This window comes from Trachinotus anak, unplaced genomic scaffold (assembly GCF_046630095.1).
Source record: "Trachinotus anak isolate AG129_WGS33_773 ecotype Australia unplaced genomic scaffold, CSIRO_AGI_Tana_v1 ptg000016l, whole genome shotgun sequence".
NCBI classification, from domain to species: domain Eukaryota; kingdom Metazoa; phylum Chordata; class Actinopteri; order Carangiformes; family Carangidae; genus Trachinotus; species Trachinotus anak.
The window spans coordinates 24145882-24170049 of record NW_027273867.1 but is presented as its reverse complement, the minus strand read 5'-3'; the positions used below and the strand labels follow the sequence as shown (position 1 = coordinate 24170049).

At 42.2% G+C, this 24168-nt stretch overlaps 2 gene segments (V, D, J or C); one reads left to right on the top strand and one right to left on the bottom strand.

Moving 5' to 3' along the window:
• Nucleotides 1-1075: 1075 nt before the first annotated feature.
• Nucleotides 1076-22372, bottom strand: LOC139634477 (Ig kappa chain V-III region MOPC 63-like). The segment is given in 4 exon segments: nucleotides 1076-1562; nucleotides 2723-2760; nucleotides 21860-22178; nucleotides 22286-22372. Coding segments are annotated over 4 exon segments (738 nt in total).
• On the top strand, nucleotides 17018-19558 carry LOC139634200 (Ig kappa-b4 chain C region-like). The segment is given in 3 exon segments: nucleotides 17018-17065; nucleotides 17265-17340; nucleotides 18190-19558. Coding segments are annotated over 3 exon segments (453 nt in total).
• Nucleotides 22373-24168: the final 1796 nt, after the last annotated feature.

The following is a 24168-nucleotide window of genomic DNA, read 5'->3' as shown; positions in this document are numbered from 1 at the left end:
GTGGTGATAATTAACTGTGGTGACGATCTCTTGTGGACTCTTTCCTCTCTTCACCTTTATTCTCCCTCTTTTCTCCCAATCACACATCTCATCTACATCTCTCTCACATTCAGGCCCTAGAGTGTGATCGCGTCATACACGTAAAGCTCAAGGGCCCTCCCTTTGTTCTCGTTGTTCACGCCATTCACACTATTTAAACAATACAAGTTGATCATTATTATGATGTATAATAGGATGTCATCATCGTATGAGCAGATTTTAGAGTAACTGATCCTGAAAAGGCATCTGAGTGTGTGAACATCAGCAGCTGTCAGAAGCTGCAGGTAACTAGTGATTTCATAAGAAATGTAAGAAGTGGATTCACGAGGTGAACTTTCTGATTGTTCACAGGAACAATAGGAAATCAATGATTGTGTGTGAGTGTGTCAGACACAGTGCCTGTGTGTGTGTGTATGTGTGTGTTACACCCGCAAGGGAAGCGGGTGGAAAAATAGTAAAAACATGCACACGTGGAATTTCCACAGCGAGCGTTTTTTATTACCACCACGCAAGCTAGCGTTACATGCTTCCTTTTCTTTTGTCTTTCTCCTTCGTTTTTTTTCCTCTCGCCCGTGGCGCAGAAAACAGCAACAACAAAAAAAACCCCACTGATCTCAGACTTTCAAAACAAGACCTCTTTTCAGATCACGAATAATACTTTCTGGTGAAAGCCATGTTAAACAGAGACCCAGTGAGAGAGAGATGCAGAGTGAGTGCAGAGTTACTGAATATCTCTTTATGCTGATGATACCTGACTTTATATTTCTGCTCCTGAAAGTCCAACGAAGACTCAGCAGATTTCTGTCCCTCAGACAACATATAACAATCAGTTTAAGAACTCTGCTTTTGAGTGGAGGTGACAAAATTTTCAATTGACTAAAACATTTAACAAATTTGTAAAAAGTCACTGAAAACCCACAAACAGTTAGCGTAGAGTTTAAACCAGGGAGAGTTATCAATCGAGTTGTATTTCATGTCAGTGAGAAAGTATCATCATCACCTGCTGATGTAATAAAAACTACAGATGGAAGCAGAATTTATTTGATGAACAGATCTTTATTTTGTTGAAACTGTGAAATTACAAACATTACAGAAAAATAGCAAACATATCAGAGAGAGAGAAGATGAGAAAGAGAGAGAGACAGTGTCACAGTGAGCAGAGTAAAACCAGTAGCAGAGTCCCAGTGAGTCAGGTCAGGACTGGGAACACTGGTCTCTCCTCAGTGTCTCTGAGACCAGAGTCTGGGAGCCCTGGGTGGCCTCACAGGTCACAGAGTCCAGCTTCCCCCACTGGTCTGCAGGGAGCCTCAGGGTGCTGCTCCAGCTGTAGAGGCCGTCCTTCTCCAGCACCACGGGGCTCCTGCTCTCCTCCCAGCTGCTGCTGCTCCTGCTGCCCCCCACCTTCCAGGCCAGACTCCAGTCTGAGGGGAAGCCCTTGTTGGCCAGGCACATGAGCGTGACCTCCGTCTGATGGAGCTCCTCTTGGGAGGGGGGCAGCACCGTTAGGGTGGGACGGGTATCACCTAGGAGACACCAATCAGTTTAGAGGACAGGGAGCACACAGCTGTCAATCAAACAGCAGACACTTGGACACCTTTACTGTGTGAGAGTTGATTTTCTCCTTTAAGGAGTTTCTGTCAGATGGTGTTTCTGCTCTTTGACCTGAAATACATCAAACTACACTGGAAACACAATAAGCTGATTTCACATTTTAATAATTACATTTTACTGTAGTCTATATTACACAATTTAATGGAAAGAATAAATTACTGTTGGGAAACATTTTCAGTTTTTTATGAATTTCTTCAAAGTCCTGATTCATTTATAGTGAAACACATTTACTGATAAAACTATCAAGAGCAAAACAGTTAAATCAGATCAACTGTTAAATGTCAAAATATCACATAATAACTGACAGCCATATTTAAAAATCAGACACAGATTAAAATACGTTATTACCATAAGTAACTATTAAATTCAGAAAATTTCAGTCATAGAATAATTTTAGCTCAATTTCTAACCAGTTTAAACTTTAAAGAGGACTGCAGGATTGTTGCTGTTTAATCTTTGCTGCAGCTCAAATTGTTCACGTTCACAAATTAACTGGAACATGTCAAGAAAAATTCAGTGAATCTGCTTCAAGTTCAACTTCACGCTTAAAGAGGAGAAATGAACAATAACACAGAGACTTTAAAGTGTTTAAATCGGCCTCATGGAAATTTATATCTCCTACAGATGTTCAGACACAGAGATTAGAACCTGAACTCATCTGACAATATTTAATATTTGATCAGAAACTTACTTCCAACATCCAGTCTGGTTCCTCCACCAAATGTCCACCACAGTGATACAAACTCATTGAGCCGTCGTACAAAAACCTCTCACTGTACAGAGACACGGCTCTCTGACTTTGAAACAAACTAAATCTACAAACCCTCAAGATGATGCTTTAATGTTAAATTTAGAAATGAGGATTTTCTCTGCCTCAGTATTTAATTTTCATTATCATTAGTTTTTACAATTTCTGCTGTTAAAACAAACTTCGTCTCAAGTTGAGAAAGGTTTCTTTTAAAACTTTACATTAACATGTAAATGTAACTTCTTTTCCTGGTTTTCTGAATGTAATAGAAATCAAATGAAAAACAGCTCCATAAGTAAAACAATTAATAAACATTTGACTTACTTCCAATATCCAGTCTGGTTCCTCCACCAAAAGTCCACCACAGTGACACAAACTCATTGAGCCGTCGTACAAAAACCTCTCACTGTACAGAGACACGGCTCTCTGACTTTGAAACAAACAAACTCACCAAAATGAGTCTGTTTGTGATATTTCAACAGCTGATGTGAGAAATGACAATAGCCACAAAATCCCAGACTGTATATTTTTCTATTATATAGATTAATATTGAAATAAAAGTATTTGACTCTGCTGCTGCTTCACCTACATGTTCTCACTCCCAGCTCATCACATATGGACGTTTGGTCAGGAACCTTTAGCTTCATTGTTGAACGTGAAATAAAACAGTACAGCATTACTAAATTCATTTAGAAACTCACAGCACTTGGTTAATGTTGGAGAAAGATTGTGGTGTGGTTTAATACAGAAAAAGTTCAGTGTGACTTCAAAACCATGATGTTGTCTCAGCTCATATACGTCTCTGACAAAAGGCTTTGGTGTGTTTGATTCATGCATCAACTTTCAACTTTTGAATACACAGAGAAGACTTGTTAGTTAGTTCCATTCACTGGTGGATTGATGGGATTTGTTTATAACATCATGTGAACATGACTGACATCACATTTCAACAACGAGCTGAAATGAGACCTATGATGTCAGACATGTTCAGTCAGGTTAGAGGCTGATGACATCTGTGTAATGTTGTTGTCATCATGTGATCAGAGAGACCTGGATGGGGGCGGATCACACCTGGTCTGTGAGGGTCTGTGCTGGGACCTGGAACTTGGGACTGCTTTAGTGGAAGGATCAAGGTTTAAAGACACTGTAACATGTTGACACTCTTTATATTTACTTTTGACCATAATAGACATGGTCTCTGTATTTCTGATTTTCTGAATATAGGAAACAACAATCACAGAAGATCCTGGTGTAAGAAACAGGTGATCTAATCAGGGGATGATGATGTGACCTTTAATCACAAGTCCATCATATATATTCAATTCATTTCAATTTTATTTGTATAGCGCCAAATCATAAAATACATTATCTTGTGGCACTTTATAGGGTAAGGTCAAGACCTTACTTTGTTATAGAGAAAAACCCAACAGTTCCCACAAAGAGTAAGCACTTCGCGACAGGGGGGAGGAAAAACTCCCTTCTAACAGGAAGAAACCTCCAACAGAACCGGGCTCAGGGTGGGCAGCCATCTGCCTCGACCGGTTGGTTTTAGGAGGAGAAAAGGGGGATGGGGGGCGGAGAGAGGAGAAAAGAGAGAGAGAGAGAGAGAGAGAGACCAGGAACAGCTGTAAAGGTCATGGTATTATCAATAATAATGACTGATATATGTGTGTATGTTCAATTCTTCACCTGAGGACGACATCTGTGGTTGAAATGATCTCAGTCACATCCACATCAAAGAAAAGAAAAGGAAAAGACAGTAGGATGCTGCAGTTTCTAATTTGTTCTTTTTTTCATTTAAAAACTCACGTCTGACATCTGACATTTTTTACAGTTGATATCTTTGTTCTCTAACTTCAGTATTCATGTTGTTGGCTAATTTTATTTTCTTGTTTTTATGCAGTAACTTTTAATTCAGTCTTGTTTGTGATACTTTATCCACCTCTTTTTGTGTGACTCTGATCAGATGCTTGAAATTCAGATCCATGTACTGATCTTGGCAGACAAGGGGTTAATGATCATGAAAAAATAAATAATTATTCATGGGTTTAGCTCATTGTATTAAGAGTTGTGTTAATGTCTTATCACATATCTGTAGATATAGTGGGTGAGGTGTATGTTTTTATACAGATCAGATTGTGTGTGTGTGTGTGTGTGTGTGTGTCCTCAGTGAACTGTATCAGTCAGTTCAGTTTCTGTTCAGTGACTGAGGGAGGTTTTTGTACGACGCTTTTTCACTGTGTGAACAGATCCCAGCGACTGGCATCAAATTCACCCACACAGTAGTAAACTGCTGCATCTTCAGCCTGGACTCCACTGATGGTCAGAGTGAAGTCAGAGTTTGATCCACTGCCTGTAAAACGAGCTGGAATCCCTGATGCTCGAGTGGTAGCAAAGTAAATCAGCAGTTTAGGTTTTTCTCCATCTCTCTGTTGGTACCAGGCTAAGAGGTGGTATGAACCAGTATAATAAACGTTCTGACTGGTCCTACATGTGATGGTGACGGAGGCTCCCAGAGCAGAGCTTGCTGCTCCAGACTGAGTCACTGTGACCTGTCCTCTGGACTCTGAGGACACAGAGACACAAACATAAAGCAGAGTCATGGTTTTGTCGGCTTCATTTCAGAGGGACGGATGTTGATAGAGGAGAGGAGTTTGATTCTCTGGACTTTACCTGTGAAGCAGCAGCAGAGGAGAGTCCAGATGAGGACGGAGATCAAAGTCATGTTTTTGATGAGGAGGATTTGTGTGTCTTCTGTTGTGATGAAGGACAGCTGTCAGTCATCCAGTCTTCAACTGTCAGGACTATAAACTCTCCCAGAGCACTGGAGCATGGTGCTGCTGATGCAAAGTGGCATAGCTGGTTGGTGGAAATTAAATCACATTTTTATTTTACATTTTTACCAGACACACCATCTTTTGTCTTTGAAGATTTAAAGTCACTCTCAGCGCTGAGGGGAAACATCCTGATGTGATACCAGGTTCACACCATGATGTTCTGCTGTGATGGAGAAAGACTGAAACAAGCAGCACTGACCTTCTTCATCTATTCTCCATGTTAAAGAAATGATCCTCTTCTGTTTGGGTGTTGATCATTTATCATTAAAAAAAATCATCTCATTTTTTACAGTTGATACCTTTGTTCTCTAACTTCAGTATTTATGTTGTTGACTACATTTACTTTCCTGTTTTTATGCAGTAACTGTACTTTTACTTCAGTCATGTTTGTGATACTTTATCCACCTCTTTTTGTGTGACTCTGATCAGATGCTTGAAATTAGATAATTGTATTAAGAAACGTTTTCATGTTAATGTATTACCACATATCTGTAGATATAGTGGATGAGGTGTATGTTTTTAAACAGAACAGATTATGTGTGTGTGTGTGTCTGATAATACATTTCTGAATATAAGATTAGATTAGAAGATGCATCAGAATCTGATTTGATTTGATTATAATCATTTCCTGTTTGATTTTGATAGTCGCCTGTCATCTTGTTACAAACACTTCATCATCGAGTACTAAACAAATTCAGTATATGAAAGAGAAAGTCTCATAACTCAAGAATTTCAAAACAGTAAAATGAAATATATTAATGTTAATAGAAATGTGGACCAAAGAAGATCACATTGTGCTTCATTGTTAGAAACTAACTGAAACATGCAAAGCAGAAGCACAATGTATAAAATACATATTTCTGTCTGACAGAATAAAAGCAAACAAGAAACTAGACCTGCATGTAAGTATATGAGGGCAGTGACTACTGTCGTTTCTGGATCAGGTCTCAGGGACATTGTCAATGCTTGGTGATGATCTGACAAAGAAATGATTGGACAAACTGATTCATTCAGACTCTCAGCATCACATCCTCAACCTGGTGGGAGCTGCAGGTATGGATGGTCATATGAAAAGACTTTTTACTAACAAGCAGCTCTGTGCATGATGACCTTCACATATGACCTCTGACCTTCCTGTTGTGATGTTAGAACATGTGGATGCAGTGGAGAGACTGTCAGCTCTTTTGGGTTTTATCTTTCCAGTTAATATACTGAAGCATCAACATGTTCACATGAGCGCAGCAGTTTCACTTCAGTTTCTGTTCAGTGACTGAGGGAGGTTTTTGTACGACGCTTTTTCACTGTGTGAACACAGCCTGACTACTGATAGAGTGATAACTCTGACAGTAGTAAACTGCTGCATCTTCAGCCTGGACTCCACTGATGGTCAGAGTGAAGTCAGAGTTTGATCCACTGCCTGTAAAACGAGCTGGAATCCCTGATGCTCGACGGGTAGCCCAGTAAATAAGCAGTTTAGGTTTTTCTCCATCTCTCTGTTGGTACCAGGATAAACGGTTTGAGTTATAAACAGCCTGACTGGTCCTACATGTGATGGTGACGGAGGCTCCCAGAGCAGAGCTCACTGCTCCAGGCTGAGTCACTGTGACCTGTCCTCTGGACTCTGAGGACACAGAGACACAAACATAAAGCAGAGTCATGGTTTTGTCGGCTTCATTTCAGAGGGACGGATGTTGATAGAGGAGAGGAGTTTGAATCTCTGGACTTTACCTGTGAAGCAGCAGCAGAGGAGAGTCCAGATGAGGACGGAGATCAAAGTCATGTTTTTGATGAGGAGGATTTGTGTGTCTTCTGTTGTGATGAAGGACAGCTGTCAGTCATCCAGTCTTCAACTGTCAGGACTATAAACTCTCCCAGAGCACTGGAGCATGGTGCTGCTGATGCAAAGTGGCTCTCTATGGAAATGCTCTGACTGACTCCAACAGGGACCTGATCACTCTGATGATTTTGTTCAATAGTGGATGAGTCAAGTTTTCAGAATAATAATTAGAAACATGTCATTGTTCATTTATGTGTTGTTTTTACGCATATATACTTATATTTTAATCTGTAATGAATGTGAAAAGGTTTGAAAATCACCTCTGAAGTTTATAAATAAAATGTGGGACATCATTAGCATCAAGAAATCTTTAAAGTCCAAGTAAGTTTAATTTTCAGCAGATAGATTCACCAAAGAACTTGATGACATTTACAATAAATAGAGACCAATTCACCAATGAATATATTATATTTATGAATAAAACAATAACTGGTGTCATATGTTGCTGTCTGAAATGATCAGAGTAGATTGATTAAATCTACAGAGGTAGAGTGTGTCTCAGTGAAACATATCAATGATTGTTTATTTGTCGTTTTTACTTTTTTTTTTAAAGTGAAAAGATTATGTGAAAAATCTGATTGTTCAGTCACAAACAGTGTTTTTTTTCTTTCTACAGATTGTAACAGAGAATATAAATGTCCATTCCCCACACCTGTCTTTTCAGATTATGTTTATTGGATCACATTTTCATTAAAAATATGATATATCATTGTTCCCTTCACATAAATCATTGTACATGTGATACTGTGTCAGCAACAAATAACAAGTCAGAGCATTTCCATAGAGAACCACTTTGCATCAGCAGCACCATGCTCCAGTGCTCTGGGAGAGTTTATAGTCCTGACAGTTGAAGACTGGATGACTGACAGCTGTCCTTCATCACAACAGAAGACACACAAATCCTCCTCATCAAAAACATGACTTTGATCTCCGTCCTCATCTGGACTCTCCTCTGCTGCTGCTTCACAGGTAAAGTCCAGAGAATCAAACTCCTCTCCTCTATCAACATCCGTCCCTCTGAAATGAAGCCGACAAAACCATGACTCTGCTTTATGTTTGTGTCTCTGTGTCCTCAGAGTCCAGAGGACAGGTCACAGTGACTCAGTCTGGAGCAGTGAGCTCTGCTCTGGGAGCCTCCGTCACCCTCACATGTAGGACCAGTCAGAACGTTTATGTTGACAGCAACGGGCACCACTTATCCTGGTACCAACAGAGAGATGGAGAAAAACCTAAACTGCTTATTTACTGGGCTACCACTGTAGCATCAGGGATTCCAGCTCGTTTTACAGGCAGTGGATCAAACTCTGACTTCACTCTGACCATCAGTGGAGTCCAGGCTGAAGATGCAGCAGTTTACTACTGCCAGAGTTATCACTATATCAACAGTAAGGATGTGTTCACACAGTGAAAAAGCGTCGTACAAAAACCTCCCTCAGTCACTGAACAGAAACTGAACTGACTGATACAGTTCACTGAGGACACACACACACACACACACTGAAGTTAGAGAACAAAGGCATCAACTATAAAAATGACCTCAGACATAGTTTGTAAATGTTTTTAAATGATAAAAAGAACAAATTAGAAACTGCAGCATCCTACTGTCTTTTCCTTTTCTTTTCTTTGATGTGGATGTGACTGAGATCATTTCAACCACAGATGTTGTCCTCAGGTGAAGAAGTGAACATACACACATATATATGATGGACGTGTGATTAAAGGTCACATCATCATCCCCTGATTAGATCACCTGTTTCTTACTCCAGGATCTTCTGTGATTGTTGTTTCCTATATTCAGAAAATCAGAAATACAGAGACCATGTCTATTATGGTCAAAAGTAAATATAAAGAGTGTCAACATGTTACAGTGACAGTTTGATTCTCTGGACTTTACCTGTGAAGTCAACACGCTCTCACCCCAAACTCGTCACAGTCACTTGGTCAGGACCTCCTGGTGTCACTTTTGAACTCCTTCAGCATCATTTTTAATCATGCAGTTTATCTGATACAAATACAGACTGTGCTTTGTTGAAAGTTGATGCATGAATCAAACAGACCAAAGCCTTTTGTCAGAGACGTATATGAGCTGAGACAACATCATGGTTTTGAAGTCACACTGAGCTTTTTCTGTATTAAACCACACCACAATCTTTCTCCAACATTAACCAAGTGCTGTGAGTTTGTGGTGGCAAAAATGTTTTACCTTGTTCAATTATTGAAAAAAAAGATCTTCACGCGTCAGCTGTCTTTCTTGAGTTTAATAAACATTCATGAATGGAGTCACACAAACACAACCGAACAGTAGTACAGTCAGTGAGTGAGTGGCCTGAGGATGTTACCCAGGGCCACAGTCTTATAGTTCCAAAAACACATTCCACAAAGACAAAATACGATACTCTCTCTCACGGGATTTTCTCTGTGCTGAGTCTTCACCTGCTTGCCTCTCCCCCAACGCAATGTATGAACAACACACTTATCACAACGAGAAGGGCAAAGACATCCACATATATTGTCTACATGTGTTCTTCATTAGTGCACACAGAGGTCTTTCACACAACCATAAAGGATGTACAAAGGTTAGGTTCAAAAATTTCATTAGAACTATCCGCACTGTCATTGGTTACACAGTTTTGAATAGGCACACATGAGTTATACCAAAATTTCCCATTACATTCCACCCTTTTTAGCATTCTTATGCTAAACCATAATAAATGGAAAATTTTGAACTTATCTAGCTCATGTCCCCTGTTTTCTGCCTCGCACCAGCCAAACGCTAGCGCTCCCAGTCTCCAACATAGGAGTTGAAACCCCAGGCAGAAGAACACAGGCCATAAGCACAGAGGAGCCAAAAGTCCCCCCCCATTTGACAAGAGGGGGCAAAAAGACCCATCTGTCTAACTACACTTAGTCTAAGGAAAAGGGAAAAACCTCAGATATGATGAGGAAAAAGCCCTGTTTCTACTACTGAGCTAATCTACTTCAAATAATATGGCAAAGATAACTCAAACATAACACACAATGAATACAAGACAAAAACCCTCTGGTTTTTGGAACTCACACTGTCCTGTACTTACTGTCGTATAATAATGAGAATTAATCAAGAAAAGGATTACAATGAATTATAACAAATTGAATAACATGAGAATAAAAAAGGAAAAATAAAATCAAACCATGATTATATATATATATATATATATATATAAAATTGATTGGCTCTATTTGAGATATTGAAGAATCAACTTGATTGGATAAGAAAAATAAAAACTTTAAAGGAGTCCGTCTTCCAGTCTCGATGTTGTGGTGGGAGAAAGCACAGCAGATCTCCTCACCTTCCGGTGAGGTGTGTGTGCTATTTCAGATTCATTGTCAGGATGAGGTGAGACTGTTGTGCTGTTGTTCTTTACCCTCTGACGTTGGATTTCCTCCACGCACAGCACAATCACTCCCACCCAGATGGAAATGACCAGCAGGATGCCAGTCGCCACCCTTAGGCCGCATCCGAGCCGCCTAAGGGGATGGGCCGGTCTTGGCCTCTCGATCAGGTGCATGTTGTGCGTTTGGATCCGGAACCCGTCTGCAGTGACTGGCGTGTATCCACGTAGCCCTCACTGCAACCTTTACCGCTGTCTCCGTCACCAAAAGCACCTGGAACGGTCCGTTCCACCTGCGAGCTTTCCAGTTCTTTCGTCGGAAGTCCTTCACCACAATGTAGTCGCCCACATTGAGGTCATGGAGTTTCGTCTCTGCTGGTCTGGGCAGGGCAGCTTTCACCTGCTTGTGAATATCAGACAAAACAGACGACAAGGTTGCACAATATCGTAACATTTCATCTTCACACAGGCCAGTGTCTGGCAGCTGTCTCTTAGCGGGCCCAATCCCAGTGTTCAGAGGCCTCCCAAACAGGATTTCAAATGGGCTTAAACCGCTCCTGCTTCTCCTTCTGGCCCTCATATGCATTAGCACAATGGGGAGGGCTTTAGTCCAGGACACTTTAGCGGCCTCACACACTTTTGCGAGTTTGTTTTTCAAAGTGCCATTTTCTCTTTCACATGCTCCACCTGAGGCTGGGTGGTATGCACAATGTTGTCTTAAATCAATGCCCATGTAATCACCAACCAATTTCAGTGCCCCACTTACAAAAGGAGTTCCATTGTCTGAGCTGATTTTTGCTGGAATTCCCCATCTGGGAATTATCAGGTGCATCAAGGCCTTTGCCACTGCTGCTGCGTCCTGTTTTGCTGTGGGAAAAGCCTCAACCCATTTTGAAAACATGCACACAATAACCAAAACAAACCTTTTCCCTTCACTTGGTGTTAGTTCAATGAAATCCATTTGCAGGTGTTCAAAAGGTTTGTCTGGTGGTGGGTGAGCAACCTGTGGAAGTTTTAAACCTCTTCCCACATTGTTTGTGGAACAAATCACACATCTTTTACAGAAATCAGTGGCAAAGGCTGTGAACCCTCTTGTGAACCAATGTCTCCGTACCTCACTTACCATTCCCCCCTTTGACACATGATCCAATCCATGTGTCAATTTCGCATAGTGAGGGAAAAGATACCTGGGGAGACAAGGCAGGCCATCAGGCCCTGTCCACACCCTGTCTACTACAGAGCAGCCTGCTTTCTTCCAACAGTGTTTTTCAGCCTGTGAGGCTCTTATCTGCAGGTCCGCTATCTCCACTGTAGTCACAACAGGGGGAGTAAAGTTGAAGGTTAGTGAGGCGCCCAGTGAGACACTGGCCGCTTGGAGGCTGCTTTTGCAGCTGCGTCTGCTCGTGCATTACCTAGAGAGATGGAGTCAGTGTTGTTAGTGTGAGCCTCATATTTACACACAGCAATTTGTTTAGGTAACAAAATGGCGTCGAGGAGAGCAGCAACTAGCACATGATGAGCTATCGGTCTCCCTGTGGAAGTGAGAAAATCTCTGTTTTTCCACATCTGCCCAAAGTAATGAACCACACCCCAAGCATATCTGCTGTCTGTGTAAATATTAACAGATTTTCCTTTAGTCATCTTGCATGCCTCTGTCAAAGCCACCAACTCAGCCGCCTGAGCTGAGTGTGAAGAAGACAGAGGTTTTGCCATGACAGTGTCATGTAGAGTTGTGACAGCAAAACCTGCGATGTTTTTCCCCGTGTCTGGAATCCTAGAAGCAGAACCATCAACAAAGAAATCAAAATCAGCATTTTCAATGGGCACATCAGTCAAATCAGGTCTCGGGGAACAAATAGATGTTATTGTTGCCACACAGTCGTGTGGTTCTCCGTCCTCAGCTGTTGGTAAAAGAGTAGCAGGGTTAAGAACAGGACATCTCTTTACCTTAGCGTTAGGCAGTTCTAACAAAACAGCATTATATCGCAGCCACCTCGCAGCAGACAAATGTGAAGTTTTCTGCTCGAGGAGGATGAGAGACACTGCATGTGGGACTAGCAAGGTCAAGTCAGAGTATCCCACTATGTCACGTGACAGTATGACTGCCTTCTCTGCAGCTGCTACAGCTCTGAGGCAGTGAGGCAGACCTGCAGCTACAGAATCAAGCTTAGATGAGAAATAAGCTATAGGTCTTGGTTTGCCCCCGTGGTCTTGCAGTAACACAGAAGTCATGAAACCCCCCTTTTCGTCAACAGTCTGAGTGAAAGGTCGTGAGCAGTCAGGTAACCCAAGTGTCGGAGGTGTCTGTAAAGTCAATTTCAAGTCAATGAAAGCTCTTTCAGCCTCCACAGTCCAGGTGACAGGGTCTGATGCTTTCAGGCCTTTCCCATGAGCGATTGCTGCTAATGGTGCCTCAATTTCAGCATAATGAGCGACCCAGTTTCTGCAATAGCCTGTCATGCCCAAAAATGACATCACCTGTTTCTTTGTCACCGGTTTCAGAATTTTTTGAATTACTCCAATTCTCTTTGATGAGAGGGCTTTTCCCTCAGCGAAGATCACGTGACCCGGAAATGTGACCTCTGTAGCAACAAACTGCAGTTTGGACAGGCTGGCTTTGTGCCCCTGTTCAGCCAAATGGGTCAGAAGAGCCAGAGTAGCTTTAACGCATCCCTCTCTGGTCTCACTTGCAAGCAAAATATCATCAACATACTGCAACAAAGCGCTTCCTTCTGGCAACACCAGAGTCTCGAGACTATCCCTCAGGGCAGCGTTATAAATCGTTGGAGATTCACAATAGCCCTGGCACAGACGGGTGAACGTGTACATTTTCTCATCAAAACAAAAGGCAAACCAGAATTGACTGTCAGGATGCACAGGAACACTGAAAAAAGCATTTGAGAGATCAACAACTGAGAACCATTTGCTATTAGATGGAATTTGAGACAAAATGGTGTGTGGATTTGGTACCGTTGGCGCTCTGGCCTGCACAGCTGAATTTACGGCCTGCAGGTCTTGCACAAATCTCCACTCTGGAAGCACGCCTTCCGGTTGAATCTGACGTACTGGAAAAATGGGGGTTCTCACTGGAGAACCAGCACATGGTACAATCACACCAGCTTTTAGCAAAGCATCAAACACAGGCCTGATGCCTTCAATTGCTTCACGTCTGAGAGGGTATTGGTTACGACAGGGTCTGTAGTCTGTTTTTGGAGTAATGATGACAGGCTCACAATTCTTAATCAGGCCTACATCATGTTTACTTTTTGCCCAGAAATGGTCAGGAATCTGTTTTAATTCTGGGACCTCTTTAACAGACTGCAGCATGCTGTTATCAGTGCCAGAATCAGGAAATACAAAACAAACAGTTACATTTGTGATTAGCACATCACAATCCAACAACTTGCGTTTCGCCCCTAGGGTTTCATTTAAGTACAACTGAGGCTCTGTTGTAGCCTTCCAGTCTGTAGAGGCATTTAATTTTTTCACCCAATGATCCAACTTTGTACATGCAGGATTCTCCAATGCGATGTGTGGTTCAGATTGTTGTAAATCTACACTTTTTCCCACTTGCGGTGGCAATGTCAGTGAAGCAGCACATTTTATATCATCCCAATACAGCCAGTCCAAATGCAAAAAGGTATTCTCATGCATCAATTCATTCACAATGTTCTCAATATCACAACCGGAGTGTGTGTGTGCAGTGCAGCACGGGAGAGTGACGTCAATGTGTCTGTGTGTGCTCAGGAGCTGTGTGAAAACAGGGGGGTGGGGGGGGGTGTTACCTCCCAGTCTACACTGACCACAGGGTCTGGGTGTTGAAAACATTGGTATTTTTCTTCTACTATCCTCTCCACGTGTACCCCGTCTGGTGTGCAAGTTAAAGAAATACTCAGCAGACACATGAGATCCCTCCCCAACAAATTAACTGGACATCTGTCAGAGATGAGAAAAGAGTGTTTGAAAGTCTCCCCAAAATCAGGATCAGTGCATTTCAGCGGAGCCGTGTACCGCTCTATGAAAGGCTTCCCACCCACACCCACTGTCTTCTGATACCTGCCGCTTAGTTTAGGCTGCAGTTCACCAAATTCACAGCTCCGTATCACAGATTCAGTAGCACCGGAGTCGACCAAAAAAGAGATTGTGACATTTTTTACTACCAAAGTGTAGTTGGGCATGTGTTTGTATGCCTCTGCTAGAAATGAAGCAGACATCTCATTCTGCTGCTTATGGTTTTGTTCTGCTTCAAGGCGTTGAATCGTGTCATGTACTCGCTTCACTTCAGTGTCAGTGACAGGTTCTGCAGCGTGTGTGTGTGTATCAGTGTGTGTGGGTGTGTGTGTGTTTGTGTGGGTGCGCTCACGTGTTTTCAGTGTGTTCCCAGCTGCCGGCCCAGTGTCTCCACTAGATCCTTCCTGACTCTCACCTCCACCATATACTCAGTCTCTATTGTCCCCCTCATCTTTCTCTGTCGGGCAGTCGCGAGCCCAGTGTCCTCTCTTCCCGCACAGGAACCACCGGTCCCCCTCATGTTCCCTTTTGATGGCCTGCTCAGCTCCAGGCCTGAACGGGTCATGGAGCTGAGGTCGGGATAGAGATGTGGTGTTACCTCACGCCTCCTGCGTGGTGGTTCGGGGCCGCCTTGTCCTGTCCCCGTGAGGTTCCCTCTTAACATGTCGTTAAAAGGAGATCTAGGCACCGGTGAGGAGTGTGAGGCAGCAGGGCCGTAGCCATGCTGTGGTGCGGAGGCAGCAGCCCCAGCGACCTCTCAGTGCAGCTCAGGTATAGGGAGGGGGCCAACATAAGGCGGGGGCACAGTTCCTTCCCGGAGAGAGAGAGAGCTGGTGCGGAGCAGCTGGAGGTGTAGGTGGAGTCCAGGTCCGGATCCAGCTTCACACACTGGGGCGCAGTTTCTCTGGGAGTCTGCCTACGCTTTGCCTCACCCATCCACATATCAAAAACTTTCCAGTCTGGCTCACTTCCCTTCTTGCTCCTAGTCTTTTGATCAGTGCATTTCTTCTCTATTTTTAAGCACTGCACACAGACCCTCGAGCTGTTTAACACTCAGGCTGCCTGTCCTTGGGAAACTACACTCCCTGACCCACACATCTAACTGGGCTATGGCTTCTTTTCCATAGTTTACTGTCATGTACTTCACATTTGGGGCATGATAATCTGGTCCCTCAGAGGGTTTACTTCGTTCTGATCCCATAATTATTTCCTCTCAGACGTTTCAGCAATCTTTCAATCAAATCTAGATTATTTTATACTACTTACCGTTAGTTGTATTTTAACAATACAATTGTTGACTCTGCTCTTGGCTTATCTTATTTTATTATTAAATTATTTTTTTTTTTGCAAACTGAATTAAATTCTCCTAAGACAGTCAAAAATGTTAGCCAAAACAAGAGAAACGTAACACACTAAACCCTCTTCCTCTCCCTTCACGGAGGCTGGTAAGTCCAACTTACCCTTTAGATCCCAGATCTACTTCTCCCTTCACGGAGGCTGGTAAGTCCAACTTACCCTTTAGATCCCAGATCTACTTCTCCCTACACGGAGGCTGGTAAGTCCAACTTACCCTTTAGATCCCAGATCTAACCGCTAGATCCCAGATCTAGACGCCCTGGTTCCCTACACCGGGCTCGTACGCTCCCTCAAACACCGTTTTTAATTTTTCCCCAGGAAAAAAAAACCCGGTGCCCGGCACGTCTGCCGGCACTACTTTCCATTAGCAGGCAGAGGAGCACAGCTTCTGCGCAGTCAGGCCTTCCACAACCTAGGTCCACACTGTCAACAATAACAGCAAAAAACTCTCAGAAAAACAGCGAGGCATTTACAGCCACCGGGTTCGTTGGACTCCAACAGTGAGGGGACTCCGCTCCTCCAGACTTCAGGCCCTCCTCTCAACCTTCCTTTTCTGGGGAGTTAGAGGTTTTCCAAGAGCCTGGCTCTTGGCGTGCACATTGTAACACCCTCGGTCTAGAGGTCCTGGAGCCCGCTCACGGATGGAGTCCCTTCGTGGTCGCCAAAATTGTGGTGGCAAAAATGTTTTACCTTGTTCAATAATTGAAAAAGAAGATCTTCACGCGTCATCTGTCTTTCTTGAGTTTAATAAACATTCATGAATGGAGTCACACAAACACAACCGAACAGTAGTACAGTCAGTGAGTGAGTGGCCTGAGGATGTTACCCAGGGCCACAGTCTTATAGTTCCAAAAACACATTCCACAAAGACAAAATACGATACTCTCTCACGGGATTTTCTCTGTGCTGAGTCTTCACCTGCTTGCCTCTCCCCCAACGCAATGTATGAACAACACACTTATCACAACGAGAAGGGCAAAGACATCCACATATATTGTCTACATGTGTTCTTCATTAGTGCACACAGAGGTCTTTCACACAACCATAAAGGATGTACAAATGTTAGGTTCAAAAATTTCATTAGAACTATCCGCACTGTCATTGGTTACACAGTTTTGAATAGGCACACATGAGTTATACCAAAATTTCCCATTACAGTTTCTAAATGAATTTAGTAATGCTGTACTGTTTTATTTCACGTTCAACAATGAAGCTAAAGGTTCCTGACCAAACGTCCATATGTGATGAGCTGGGAGTGAGAACATGTAGGTGAAGCAGCAGCAGAGTCAAATACTTTTATTTCAATATGAATCTATATAGTAGAAAAATATACAGTCTGGGATTTTGTGGCTATTGTCATTTCTCACATCAGCTGTTCAAATATCACAAACAGACTCATTTTGGTGAGTTTGTTTGTTTCAAAGTCAGAGAGCCGTGTCTCTGTTCAGTGAGAGGTTTTTGTACGACGGCTCAATGAGTTTGTATCACTGTGGTGGACTTTTGGTGGAGGAACCAGACTGGATATTGGAAGTAAGTTTCTGATCAAATATTAAATATTGTCTGATGAGTTCAGGTTCTAATCTCTGTGTCTGAACATCAAAGTTCCATGAGGCTGATCTAAACCACTTTAAAATCTCTGTTTTATTGTTCATTTCTCCTCTTTATCTTTGAAGTTGAACTGAAAGCAGATTCACTGAACTTTTCTTGACATGTCGCAGTTAATTTTTGAAACGAGAACAATTTGAGCTGCAGCAAAGATTAAACAGCAATAATCCTGCAGTCCTCTTTAATGTTTAAACTGGTTAGAAATTTAGCTACATTTTTTAAGTGAGTGAAATTTTTTAATTTAAGAGTTACTTTCTTTTTTTAGTGTCTAATTTTTAAACATGTCTGATTTTTAAACATGGCTTATTATGTGATATTTTACTGTTTAACAGTAGATCTGATTTAACTGTTTTGCTCCTGATAGTTTTATCAGTAAATGTGTTTTGCTATAAATGAATCAGGACTTTGAAGAAATTAATAAAAAACTGAAAATGTTTCCAAACAGTATTTTATTCTTTCCATTAAATTGTGTAATATAGACTACAGTGAAATGTAATTATTAAAATGTAAAATCAGCTTATTGTGTTTCCAGTGTAGTTTGATGTATTTCAGGTCAAAGTGTCTGATGATTGTCTCTGTGCTGATGTGCATGAGAGGCTTCTTAAAGGGAAGTGAAACAATGTGTGAGTGAGTGACTGGTGGAGCAGAAAAACCATCTGACAGAAACTCCTTAAAGGAGAAAATCAACTCTCACACAGTAAAGGTGTCCAAGTGTCTGCTGTTTGATTGACAGCTGTGTGCTCCCTGTCCTCTAAGCTGATTGGTGTCTCCTAGGTAATACTCGTCCCACCCTGACGGTTCTGCCCCCCTCCCAAGAGGAGCTCCATCAGACGGAGGTCACACTCATGTGCCTGGCCAACAAGGGCTTCCCCTCAGACTGGAGTCTGGCCTGGAAGGTGGGGGGCAGCAGGAGCAGCAGCAGCTGGGAGGAGAGCAGGAGCCCCGTGGTGCTGGAGAAGGACGGCCTCTACAGCTGGAGCAGCACCCTGAGGCTCCCTGCAGACCAGTGGGGGAAGCTGGACTCTGTGACCTGTGAGGCCACCCAGGGCTGCCAGACTCTGGTCTCAGAGACGCTGAGGAGAGACCAGTGTTCCCAGTCCTGACCTGACTCACTGGGACTCTGCTACTGGTTTTATTCTGCTGACTGTGACACTGTCTCTCTCTCTTTCTGTTTTTCTCTTCTTTCTCTTTTCTCTCTCTGATATGTTTCCTTGTTCTCTGTAATGTTTGTAATTTCATTATTTCCACAAAATAAAGATCTGTTCATCAAATAAATTCTGCTTCCATCTGTAGTTTTTATTACATCAGCAGGTGATTATGATACTTTCTCACTGACATGAAATTTTACTCAACTGATAACTCTCCCTGGTTTAAACTCTATGCTAACTGTGGGTTTTCAGTGACTTTGTTAAATGTTTCTGTCAATTGAAAATTTTTTCACCTCTACTCAAAAGCAGAGCTCTTAAAGTGATTGTTATATGTTGTCTGAGGAACAGAAATCTGCTGAGTCTTCGTTGGACTTTCAGGAGCAGAAATATAAAGTCAGGTATCATCAGCATAAAGAGAGATCCAGTATCTCTGCACTCATTCTGCCACTCCCTCTCTCTCTCTGGGTCTCTGTTTAACATGGCTTTTATACATTTTAATAGTGCTGTTTCTTTTCTAGTAATGCTGAAATATTCAATGTTTCAATAAATATACTTTGATTACATGACTTTATTTAGTCATTTTGTCATTATTTGTGTGTCTTGTTTTCATCGTGATACATGTCGGCTTTCTTGCTGCTGACGTCTTTATACTAACAGCTGATCCATGAAACCCAAAGTGACTACTGTCATTTCTGGATCAGGTCTCAGGGATATTGTCATTGCTTGGTGATGATCTGAGAAAAAGAAATGCAGGTCTGGACAGACAAATGAAAAGTAATTCTAACAGCAAGCAGTTCTGTGCATGATGTCCTTCACATGCGACCTTTGACCGTCTCTGTGCTGGATGCAGTGGTAAATTGTGAACTGTAGCTGCCCTGAACATATAATTGTGTTTCCCCTCAATGCTCAGAGAGAGGACTATTCATATTCTCAAAGACATAAGAGAGAATAAGGGTAAAAATAAAGGGTAAATTTAGTTTCCACCCAGCAGCTCGAAAGGATGATGTGAATTCTGTGACGTGAGAATTTTGATGCTCAACAGAACAAATTCACTGTATTTGTCTTTCTGAGGTTTTGTTTTTCAGACATCACAGAACCTACAATGAGAGATGTGAAACCCCAGATGCACCAAATGTTTATAGATAAATACAGATGTTTTAATTCTATTTCAATCTGGTCGACATGAGGAAATATCATTTCCAACTTTGCAACATCAGAAATCTTGATTTAGCTTCTGATCTGATTAACTTAAACCAGTGAAGGAATTAAAACATATTTACAGGCAATCAAATAGTCGTCGGGCGAGGTGACTGGCTTCTCGGCTGAAACGTTTTTTTATTAGTGTTACAGCCTTGCTCTCACAGGTGTACAATACTGTCACACAACAATAGGGGTCGGGAACTCAATTGATAGGAATTGAACTTCCTGGAAAAGTAGCAAACCGGCCTGTCTGCACCATCACAGTGAAGCAAGGACAGGGGCAGAACACAGGAGAGATTTCACGTTCTCAAATGCACTTTGGCAATGAGGGGACCACACAAACTTTGTCTTGCCTTTCAAAAGACTTGTCAGGGGTGCAGCTACTGCAGAAAAGTTTTTTCAAAAACTGCAGTAGTAGCCTTCCATTCCCAAAAATCACATCAGCTCTTTCTTTGTAGTAGGAGCTGGGTACTGTACCACAGCCCTGATTTTAGCATCCACGGGACGCACCTGCCCCTGCCCGACCACGTCATTGTCGCCCTGGCAAACTCACACTTTGCCAGATTGACAGTGAGACAGTGAGACAATGTTTAACATGTAGTTCACTTCAGCCTCCATGATTTTATGCTTGTGTGGTGCAAACCTATAAAAGCGTTGTCTGATTGACATACTATCTCCAACGTTGATGTCATGTTCTATTAGGTGTGTGCGTGTCTGCGTATCACCAAACAAAACTGGAAAACCCCCAATTAATTCAGCCAATTCCATAGCCTGAGACTGCGTTAACAAACTGCCCAAGTTAAGCAGCGTCTCAGAGTTCTTGAGCCTACCGCAGACTACTGCATTGTCGAGCATGCCACACTTAAAACCAGCGTGTTTGCTTAGCAACCTGCAAGCAGGAAACAGCACAAGATCACATGGATGTGCCCCTGAGACAATTGCCTGAAGACAAGTGACACTAACCACGCTGTCACAACACTACAAATAAAACAAACTTACACATCCCAAAGGAGAAACGCCACACAACCCGACAGGGGAAACTCCAAACCAGTGCACCGGGGCAGCAACACTTACCTTCTCTTCGAGCAAGAAAGACGCTTCCACAAACATTAACACATGGTGCATCTCCCAGGATCCATGTGCCAACTGAACAAAACCAAACTACTGACAGCCTCTAATGTGCACCAGGGCCCAATCACCTGATCAGTGCGCCATGTGCCACACAAAACATGTAACAGTTTCAACGATCAAACAAACATATCAGAAAGTCTGTTCACTTAACTATAGATGAGCCCCCACTTTGTCACAGCCTGGCTCTCACAGCCATGACAAGGAGGGAGACACACCAGTGTTAACATTAAACAAGAATATTTACTGGAGAAGCAGAAAAATTATAATTCCTAACAAATATGTGACAATCAGTAAGTCAGTGTGAAGTGCATGTTGTGTGAGTGGGCATGGGTATAAGTGTTGCAAGGTGCATAAAATAAACTAAAGAATAACTGAGGACTTAAGGCAGCTCCCATCAGCACCGGAGATGCTTACAAAGAGAGGGAGAGAGAGAGACATGAGTGACAGGGAGTGCCTTTTATAGGCTGGTGAACACTGGACCCAGGTGTCACCATGAAGCACTAATGACCAGAGGTGAACAATGATGTCACACAACAATAGGGGTCGCCACATTAGTGATTGGATTATGGATTGAAACAATGCAAGTTCAGCATGTTTGTGATGTATAACAGGATGTCATCAGCATATGAACAGATTTCAGGGACTGATGCTAAAAAGGGTCTGAGTGTGTGAACATCAGCAGCTGTCAGAAGCTGTCATGTGACTAGTGATTTCATGAAAAATGTAAAGATTAAATAAAACATAATAATAAAATATGAATGTCTGACAAACTGCATACATTTATTTTTAAAGATTCAAAGCATAAACTTTGTTCAATTAGAAATCAATGATCGTGTGTGTGTGTGTGTGTGTGTGTGTGTGTGTGTGTGTGTGTGTGTGTGTGTCCAGTGAACTGTATCAGTCACTTCAGTTTCTGCTCAGTGAGTGAGGGAGGTTTTTGTACGACGCTTTTTCACTGTGTGAACACATACTGACTGTTGATGTAATGTTGACTCTGACAGTAGTAAACTGCTGCATCTTCAGCCTGGACTCCACTGATGGTCAGAGTGAAGTCAGAGTTTGATCCTCTGCCTGTAAAACGAGCTGGAATCCCTGATGCTCGAGTGGTAGCCCAGTAAATAAGCAGTTTAGGTTTTTCTCCATCTCTCTGTTGGTACCAGGCTAAGATGTGGTAGTTGTTCCAAACACGAACATCTTGACTGGTCCTACATGTGATGGTGACGGAGGCTCCCAGAGCAGAGCTCACTGCTCCAGGCTGAGTCACTGTGACCTGTCCTCTGGACTCTGAGGACACAGAGACACAAACATAAAGCAGAGTCATGGTTTTGTCGGCTTCATTTCAGAGGGACGGATGTTGATAGAGGAGAGGAGTTTGATTCTCTGGACTTTACCTGTGAAGCAGCAGCAGAGGAGAGTCCAGATGAGGACGGAGATCAAAGTCATGTTTTTGATGAGGAGGATTTGTGTGTCTTCTGTTGTGATGAAGGACAGCTGTCAGTCATCCAGTCTTCAACTGTCAGGACTATAAACTCTCCCAGAGCACTGGAGCATGGTGCTGCTGATGCAAAGTGGCTCTCTATGGAAATGCTCTGACTAAAATGTGTTCATAAAGCTAAAATGTCCTCAAGGTTTCAAAAATAAAATGTGTTCTGGCAACCATAGAAAGACTTGTACACACACGAACACACACACATGCAAACACACAAGTCAATACTTAGACATAAACATTATATAGATCTTCTCTCCATCATAAAATGTACGTGTATATTTTGATACCAATTAAATAACAAAATTCACTTGACATGAATTTCATTTTACTCTGGTTGTTTCCAGTCATCATTCAAACCTTAACTGCTTTTAACAGAAAATCCATCAACATCACAGGAATTATTTCATGAACACATCATAAAATCAGCTTGTTGACCGATAATGTTTTGTTATACATCAAAAATGATTTCACTTGTAGTTTGTAATTGCCATATATTTGAAATTGCCTTCTTTCTGTTGTTCATCAGATGAGTTGAAGCAGGTTTTCTGGTGACTCCCTCCTGTTCTGAACATGGAGAAAATCCTGTACATTGTTTAGAATACACATTTCACCAAACTCAGGTAATGTAGTTAAATTCCAAGTATTTCTCCTATTTAAAAATTAATAAAGTTGTTGTAGATGTCTGTTGGAGTCAGTCAGAGCATTTCCATAGAGAGCCACTTTGCATCAGCAGCACCATGCTCCAGTGCTCTGGGAGAGTTTATAGTCCTGACAGTTGAAGACTGGATGACTGACAGCTGTCCTTCATCACAACAGAAGACACACAAATCCTCCTCATCAAAAACATGACTTTGATCTCCGTCCTCATCTGTACTCTCCTCTGCTGCTGCTTCACAGGTAAAGTCCAGAGAATCAAACTCCTCTCCTCTATCAACATCCGTCCCTCTGAAATGAAGCCGACAAAACCATGACTCTGCTTTATGTTTGTGTCTCTGTGTCCTCAGAGTCCAGAGGACAGGTCACAGTGACTCAGTCTGGAGCAGTGAGCTCTGCTCTGGGAGCCTCCGTCACCATCACATGTAGGACCAGTCAGAACGTTTATGTTTTGAACAACTACCATTATTTAGCCTGGTACCAACAGAGAGATGGAGAAAAACCTAAACTGCTTATTTACTGGGCTACCACTGTAGAATCAGGGATTCCAGCTCGTTTTACAGGCAGAGGATCAAACTCTGACTTCACTCTGACCATCAGTGGAGTCCAGGCTGAAGATGCAGCAGTTTACTACTGTCAGAGTTTTCATGTTATCAACAGTCAGAATGTGTTCACACAGTGAAAAAGCGTTGTACAAAAACCTCCCTCAGTCACTGAACAGAAACTGAACTGACTGATACAGTTCACCGAGGACACACACACACACACACACACACACACACACACACACACACACACACAATCATTGATTTCCTACTGAACAAAGTTTACCCTTTGAGTCCTTAAAAATAAATATGTAATATTTGTTAAACATTAATGTTTTATTTCTCCACCACTCTTTACATTTTTCATGAAATCACTAGTCACATGACAGCTGCTGATTTTCGCACAATCAGATGCCTTTTTAGCATCAGTCACTCTGTTCATATGCTGATGACATCCTATTATACATCACAAACATGCTGAACTTGCTCTGTTTCAATCCATCATCCAATCACTGATAGAAAAGTTTGTGTCAGCCAAGAACCCAGTCACCTCACCTGACGACTGTTTGATTACAAGTAGATATAT